Source organism: Triticum urartu, chromosome 4A (assembly GCF_056163025.1).
Source record: "Triticum urartu cultivar PI428250 chromosome 4A, HENAU_Tu73, whole genome shotgun sequence".
NCBI classification, from domain to species: Eukaryota; Viridiplantae; Streptophyta; class Magnoliopsida; order Poales; family Poaceae; genus Triticum; species Triticum urartu.
The window spans coordinates 546505273-546513394 of NC_141876.1; the positions used below are offsets into that span (position 1 = coordinate 546505273).

The 8122-nt window shown below is 54.7% G+C and overlaps 1 protein-coding gene across 1 annotated transcript; it reads right to left on the reverse strand.

Annotated features, from left to right (window-relative positions):
* Positions 1–495: 495 nt before the first annotated feature.
* LOC125554126 (flavin-containing monooxygenase FMO GS-OX-like 8) lies at positions 496–2527 on the reverse strand. Its single transcript, XM_048717731.2, has 4 exons — positions 1835–2527; positions 1534–1769; positions 1023–1439; positions 496–928 (listed from the first exon to the last, which is right to left on the reverse strand). The coding sequence occupies exons 1-4, from the start codon at positions 2472–2474 to the stop codon at positions 674–676; spliced, it is 1548 nt and encodes a 515-aa protein (XP_048573688.1). The 5' UTR covers positions 2475–2527; the 3' UTR covers positions 496–673.
* Positions 2528–8122: the final 5595 nt, after the last annotated feature.

Sequence of the window (8122 nt, forward strand, 5' to 3'; positions counted from 1 at the left end):
TAGATTTTGGGCTTTCGGGCCCAAGTCATCCTGTCGGGCTTCCCATGGGCTTGGAGAGAAACTAATTAAAGAGTACTCCTTCTGGAGCCCCCGCAAGGGTTATTTGGGGTGGGCTTGGAGCGCGTCACTTGGCGTGCTCTTAGCTGCCGCCACGTGTCGCGCTCTAGGCGCTTTCTTCGTATTTTTCTGTACGTGTTTTCGGATTTTAGATGATTATTTTTATGTTTTTTGCCTTTTTGGTCTTCCCCCGATTTTTTTGGATTTGGACCCAAAAAAAGTTCAATTTTTTTTTTGCGTGAAAAAACCTGTTTTCCTTTTTATCCTTCCGTGGGAGGAACATATTTACTTCTTGTGGAATGCACGGATTTGCTTCCGTGAGAGGCACGGAAAGGAAAAAAATGCCCCGATTCAGGTTTTTTCATCCATTTTTTTTCATAAAAAAATTAATCGAAACCTATCAACACGAATCTTGTTTTGGAGATCTCGACGCGAATATCCAACGGTGAAAAATGTTTGATATTTGGACGTACAATTTGAGAGATAAAACATTTTGAATAAAACACATCTCCGGAAAAAGGAAAAACTCCCTTCGCACATGCAGTGCGACACTTGTCCCATCCTGGATGTAGGAGTGGTCTTTACAAAGAATACTTTTTGAATAGTGATTTTGTAATTATTGTGCTTGTTGATGGAGACCAGTTGGGCAGGGACGGCCGTCTGTGTAGCTGCAGCAACTAGGCGGCGAGCTTTGCACACAAGAGAGATGCCACTCCTCCATAGCCCCGCGGACGGAGTCGCTGTCCTGGAAGTCGTCGCGGAAGGTCTCGAGGTTCTCAATCATGCCGCGCACGGACGACCCCAGCAGCTCGTACTTCCACCCCTCCACGCGAGGGAAGTCGCAGTACTTCTCCCCGAAATCGTCCATGTACTGCATGCACGCCGCCAATCAAAGCAACGATGATCAGCGAATCGATCCAGCACGGGCAGCTTGGTCCATGCACTCGTGGTTACGTGGTACGTACCGTGATCTCCCGCCTGCCGATCTCGTGGGTGTACTTGCGGGGCACGCCGGCGGCCTCCCTGGCGCGGTAGAACTCCTCCACGGACCGGAGCATCTCCTCCTCCGCCGGCAGCGCCCGCCTGCCGGACAGCACCTGCGCCACCCACCGGGCCTGGGCTTCGAAGAACCGGGGCGCGAAGATCTTCCTCGGCACGCCGACGAAGGAGAGCGACGGCGCCAGCGACGGCGGGAACACGTGCTCGAACAGCGGGCCCACGCGGTTGTCGTCCACGGCGACGGCTCCGCCCGTGTCCAGGAACGGGAACGAGTAGCTGTACCCCGTGCAGTAGATGACGGTGTCGGCGGCGACGCTGGAGCTGGAGCCGGCGCCGCCGCCGTCCGTGAACGCCACCCGCCCGTCCTCGCACAGACGCTCCACCTGCCGGCCGGCCGGGATGAACGGTGCATTATATTAGTTGATCGGCTCCCTTCGTTCTCTTCTATGGGTGGAGAGAGATCGCTTGTGTACGTACCTCAAGTCGGAGATGGAGGTCGGCGCTGTGCTTGGCCAGCACCTTGGACAGGCCTGGGGTGACCGCCTCCGTGGACCCGGCGACGAGGTACACCTCCTTGGCCACGCCGCGGATCTCCATGGCGATGTCTTTGCCGCTCTCCCCGCACCCGACCACCACCACCACCTCGCCGCGGAACGGCTCCGGCACCCTGTACGAGTGGCTGTGCATCTGCCTCCCCCTCCACGTCTCCATGCCTGCACATCTTCTTCTTCATAAACGACTATGGGAGTACGGGTGGAGCTTGCATTGCTTTGCTTACCTTTGATGCATGGCAATCTTGGCTGCGAGTAGTGGCCGGTGGCGACGACGACGGCGTCGAACACCTCGTCCACGCACGCGTCCAACTCCTTCCCGTCGGGATCATCGCACTCCCCGACGCCGAGGTCCACGGACCTCACCGCCCACCGACGCGCCGGCGTCATGACGGCGCGCAGGACCCTGGTGTTGAGCCTCACGGCGTCCATGAGCCCGAACGCGGCGCAGAAGTCCTTGAGGTACAGGTGCACCTCGCGGTGGCCCGGGAAGCGGCGGTCGTCGCGGCCGCTCTTGGGGCAGAAGGGGAAGTCGGTGAAGCCCGTGGTCTGCCGGGGGCTGATGAGCCGGAGCGAGGCGTACATGCTGCTGTGCACCTTCGCCGGCGCCGCCGCGCCGAGCGGGTCGGCGGCGTCGGTCCTGGGGTCGTACAGCCACTGCCCGCCGACGTCGCCGCTCTGCTCCAGCACCGCCACCTCGTGGCCCTCCCGGCGCAGCTCGCGCGCCGCGGCCAGCCCGGCCATGCCGGCCCCGATGACGCACACCTTCTTCGACTGCGGCGGCATGTGGATCGGCAAGAAGTCACGGGGAAGCGTCTGATTTGTCCACGAGTTTTGTGTGACACATTCACATCCTTCTTTAACCATGTTCGAGTCCGGCCGGGGCGAGCAGTGCTCCACCCACCTCCACTGCGATGAATAATTGTATGCATCATTCAGATGGTGGTTGCAGAAGATTATACATACAGTAGTGCATTATTGACAATTATATACTGTTCCTTTTGCATAAAGGGGCGTCTTTTGCTTACAGAGTGCTCCCTTTCCTGAAATAGAACAGGTCATCCCCCGTCCCACTGTCTAAAACGGGCAAAAGCTGGCCCCGCACAGGCCACCCTCCATCCGTGTCCACCCATTGTGACGCAGAGGGTTTCTGACAAACAAAAGTTGAGGAACAAAATTGAATTTAAGTTGAGACACTTATTTTGAAACGGAAAGAGTATTACTAGAATGCACGGTACTCTTATTTTCCAAAGGATTTGTCTCCTCCTCGTGCTTTTCTTTTTTTGGAAACCGAGTCACCTTGCTGTTCTATTGCTTTATGATAAAGCTTAATCATGATTATCGTCCATGCCTACCAAGTGTTTCGCCTATTTATTGAGACAACAAAGAGGGTGTTTGATTTGAAGATTATGAGATCTTCATATATCCTTTGGATACAAGCTCCATCATGCATTTTGTGTCACAAGAAAAAGAAAATGAGGGGTACAAGAAAATGAGTACGACACATGCTCTTTTTATGCACAAATTATATTATTCATGTAAAAGGCATATCATCGTTAGTGCTTTTGCGAGGGTGCTGCTAGATGGTAGAACAATAGCTCATTCCACGTATCAGGCACTCCAGGAAGGCACCAGTGGCTGCAATCCTGGATGCTCGACTCAACTCCTCCCATCTTCTTCCTCTTCCTCCCGTATATAGACGGATGGCCATCTACCCTAAGCCCAGAGAGAAACAAGATGTCCATGATCGTCACGGGGGTCTTCATATGCTTCACCACTTGCTCCAAGATGGCATTTTCCTTGGGCACTGACGGTTGCCGCCTCGCATGAGCGACGCCATCTATGGGTATCGTGATGAAGACATGTACCTAGGGTAGGGATACGGACCTGACCGAAGAGTCCTACTCTAGGACATCCCTGGGAGAAATCACCTTTCAATCGACTTGAAGGCATCCCACTCGACAGGTTCAAGACACTCGACCAAGAAGCTACCACTCGACCATGAAGCCAACCACTCGACCGTCGGGAGATCTATAGTCACCCCGAAGGCAAACGGTCAGCTGTTAAGTAGTCTTTATGGTCATTATAGCTCTTTATTAGGGGCGTTACCAGTAACGCCCGACCTTAAATGTACCTTAAACCCTGCATTACTGGGGGCAGGAGGGAGCCGGCAAACTCTATATAAGCTACCCCCCTCCTCAGTAAGCAGGGTTCGCACCCCTGTAATCTATACACGCATAATCCAGTCGACCGCCTCCGGGCTCCGAGACGTAGGGCTATTACTTCCTTCGAGAAGGGCCTGAACTCGTAAACCTCGCGTGTAACAACTTCCCAATAGCTAGGATCTAGCCTCTCCATACTCACCCCCCTACATCACTGTCAGAGTTAGAACCACGACAGTTGGCGCCCACCGTGGGGCAGGAATCTTAGCGCTTAGTTGGAGAAGTTGTGATTTTTCTCGATCCCTTCGATCATGTTTTCTTGCGGAGTTTTGGTGGAGGACCGCGAGATCCGTCTCGGCGCGCTCACCTTCATCGTCGACGACTCCGCCTGGCTTCAGGAGGCACCGCTCGACATCGACGCGCTACCCGCCCGCGGTGCGACACATTTCCGCGCATGCGTTCGTGGCGTCCTCCTGCGGCAACCGTCGACCCAATATGGGTCGGCCCCCGTATCGTCTCCGCGCCTTGTCTCCCACCAGCGCAAGCGCTCCGGTCGGTCAAGACTTCAGCGGTGGGTGAGGCACGCCGTGGCCCGCCAATCGGCAGCCCCGCAAGTCGCGGCCATCGAGCCCGTCGAATCCCTCTACGGCCTGTTCGACCTGTCGACTGGCTCCGTGGAGACCGCATCCGAGTGCGACAGCAGCGATCCAGTGGCTGAAGTTCTGGCGGTCGATGGAACACACAGTCCCCCTGGTTTCCCTCGCACTGATGGAGGCGCGGGTGGGGGCGATCCGTCGCATCCCCACGACGAGTATCTCCCCGAACCTCTCACGTCATTGCAGCGAGAGGAGCTTCACCGCCGGAACATGGACGCGCTCCGCACTCCTATCGTCGGAGAGACCCCCGAGGCCCGGGCCTTGGAGGACGCGCGTTTGGCCAACTTGGCCGAGCGCACTCGACTGGAGAATCTCCAGCGAGCACTCGACGAGCAAGCGCGTCAGCGGGCTCCCGAGTCTAGTCGACGCCGGCTCTTCCCGCCGACACAGGTATATCGAACCCCAGTTCAGAATCTGGCCGCCGCGACCCGTATAGCAGAATCGATTCAGCCCTCCCAGTCGGAGGCTGGCAGGGGCTTGTTACAGATCAGAGCATTGCTCCGGGCGGCGGGAGACCAGAATTCCGCTGTCTCACAGTCGTGGAATAGGATCCACAGTCGGTCTGTCGCAACAGATGCAGTCGAGTCAGCTCACAGCCCGAGATCGCCTCCGAGGCGTGAGGGACGTGGTGGCCAGCATGATCAGTACAGGAGGAATGAACAGTATGATCACCGATTCGACCGTGATGATCGACGTCGAGTGCCAAACCCTCCCCCGAGGAGTGGGTCGTATGCGCCTCGACGGCAAGATGACAGACGCCCTCATAGTGTTGGGCAGAGGATTCCAGTCGACCCCAGAGACCCAGGCTTTGATGCGAGATCCATCCTCGTCCAAGGTTTGGTTGACAGGAACAGAGCTCATCGAGAAGGCCACAACAGAGATGCGCCTGCCAGCAGCAGAGTACGTGCTTCAGGGCCAGAGTGTTTCAGTCGATCCATCAGAGCCGCAGTGATACCTCCCAATTTCAGGTTGGCGACTGGAATCGGCAAGTTCATCGGTGAATCTAAGCCTGACACCTGGCTCGAAGATTACCGAGTGGCTGTACAGATTGGCGGTGGCAATGACGAGGTGGCCATGAAGCATTTGCCTCTCATGTTAGAGGGCTCGGCCAGAGCATGGCTAAATCAGTTGGCACCCAGCAACATTTACACTTGGGAGGACCTCTCCCAAGTGTTTATCACAACCTTTGAAGGAACATGCAAGCGACCTGCAGGCCTAACCGAGCTGCGGTCTTGCGTGCAGAAGCCGAATGAAACTCTGAGGGAATACATCCAGAGGTGGATCACGCTGCATCACTCGGTTGAGAACGTGCCAGACCATCAAGCAGTTTGTGCCTTCAAGGAAGGTGTTAAATACAGAGAGTTGAATCTGAAGTTCGGTCGAACTGGAGAGATGTCTATGAATCGGATGATGGAGATTGGCACCAAGTATGCTAACGGAGAAGACGAAGATCGACTCCGGAGTGGCAAGCAGAAAGCAATCGCCCAGGAAACTGGAGGCAATTCCAGTCGAAAGCAGAAGCGGAAGGCCGAGCCAGCCGCTCCTGGAGAGGCCCTGGCCGTAGCCCAGGGAAACTTCAAGGGAAAACCCAAGGGCACCTGGAAGCCCAAAAAAGTCAAGGATCAAGACGGAAATGATGTTTTGGATCTGCCGTGTCACATCCACACCAAGAAGGATGAAGAGGGTAATTTTATTTACCCAAAGCATACCACTCGACGGTGCTGGCTCCTGATCCAGCAGTTCCAAGGAAAACAGTTCAAGGATAAGGAAAAAGAGTCGGACAGAGTCGAGGACAAGGAAGACAGTGACGATGGATACCCCCAAGTCAATTCCACCCTGATGATTTTTGCCGATGTCGAAAGCAAAAGTCGACTGAAAGTCATTAACCGAGAGGTGAACATGGTTGCCCCGGCAACACCAAGTTACCTGAAGTGGTCTCAGACTGCCATCACGTTCGACCAGTCTGATCACCCGACGCACATTGCCACCCCTGGGAGGCAAGCTTTGGTGGTCGATCCAATTGTTGAAGGCACTCGACTGACTAAAGTCCTGATGGATGGAGGCAGTGGCCTGAACATACTGTATGCTGAAACATTGAAAGGAATAGGCATTCCGATGTCCAGACTCAGCACCAGTAACATGAGTTTCCATGGAGTCATTCCTGGGAAGAAAGCCCAATCACTCGGCCAGATCGCTCTTGATGTGGTTTTCGGTGATTCAAAGAATTACCGCAAGGAAAAGTTGACATTCGAGGTCGTGGACTTCCAAAGTGCTTATCACGCCATTTTGGGCAGGCCAGCTTACGCACGCTTCATGGCCCGGCCATGTTACGTGTACCTCAAACTGAAGATGCCTGGCCCCAAAGGTGTGATCACTGTCACAGGCAATCGGAAGAAGGCGGAAGAGTGCTTTCAGAAGGGCTCAAAGATTGCAGATGCTCAGATGGCAGTGGTCGAGCTGCAAGAGTACCAAAAGACTGCCGACCCAAGCGAGTTGCTATGAGCCAAGAAGCCTGCTTCAGAATCAGCTTTTCAGTCGTCCGGTGAAACAAAAACAGTCGACATTCACCCGACCGACCCCGATGCTGCCCCGACTCACATCTCAACGACGCTTGACTCCAAATAGGAAGAAGCGCTCATCCAGCTCCTCCGTGAGAACTGGGACATCTTCGCATGGAAACCCTCCGACATGCCTGGAGTTCCCAGGGGGCTGGCTGAGCACCGTCTACGGGTCGATCCAAAATTCAAGCCTGTGAAGGAACATCTCCGACGGTCCGCCGTCCAGAAGAAGCAAGCCATTGGAGAGGAGGTGGCTCGGCTCTTAGCAGCAGAGTTCATCCGAGAAATTTACCACTCCGAGTGGCTCGCCAATGTCGTCATGGTCCCCAAGAAGGACAAGTCACTTCGCATGTGCATTGATTTCAAACATATCAATCGGGCCTGCCCGAAAGATCATTTTCCTCTCCCTCGCATCGACCAAATAGTCGACTCGACTGCGGGGTGCGAGAGATTGTCTTTTCTAGATGCTTATTCCGGGTACCATCAGATCCGTCTGTATGGACCTGACGAAATCAAAACAGCTTTCATCACCCCATTTGGATGCTTCTGTTATGTCACTATGCCGTTCGGCCTCAAGAATGCTGGAGCCACGTTCATGAGAATGATTCAGAAGTGTTTACTCACTCAAATCAGTCGGAATGTGGAGGCATACATGGATGATATCGTGGTCAAGTCACGCAAAGGTTCCGACCTGCGAGCTGACCTTGCCGAAACCTTTGCCAACCTCAGGAGGTATGATATCAAGCTCAATCCATCAAAATGCACATTCGGAGTTCCAGGCGGAAAGTTACTCGGTTTTCTCATTTCCGAATGAGGGATCGACGCCAATCCTAAGAAAATTGGCACCATACTTCGGATGAAGCGTCCTGTACGCGTGCACGATGTCCAAAAGCTTACAGGCTGCTTGGCCGCTTTAAGTCGATTCATTTCTCGCCTCGGTGAAAAGGCGTTGCCTCTCTACCGACTGATGAAGAAGTCTGACAAGTTCGAGTGGACTCCAGAAGCTGACGCAGCGTTTGCAGAACTCAAAGCTCTGCTCTCCACCCAGCCGGTGCTTGCTGCCCCAATCAGCAAAGAGCCTCTGCTGCTGTACATTGCGGCCACGGGACAAGTTGTCAGTACAGTACTCACGGTCGAGC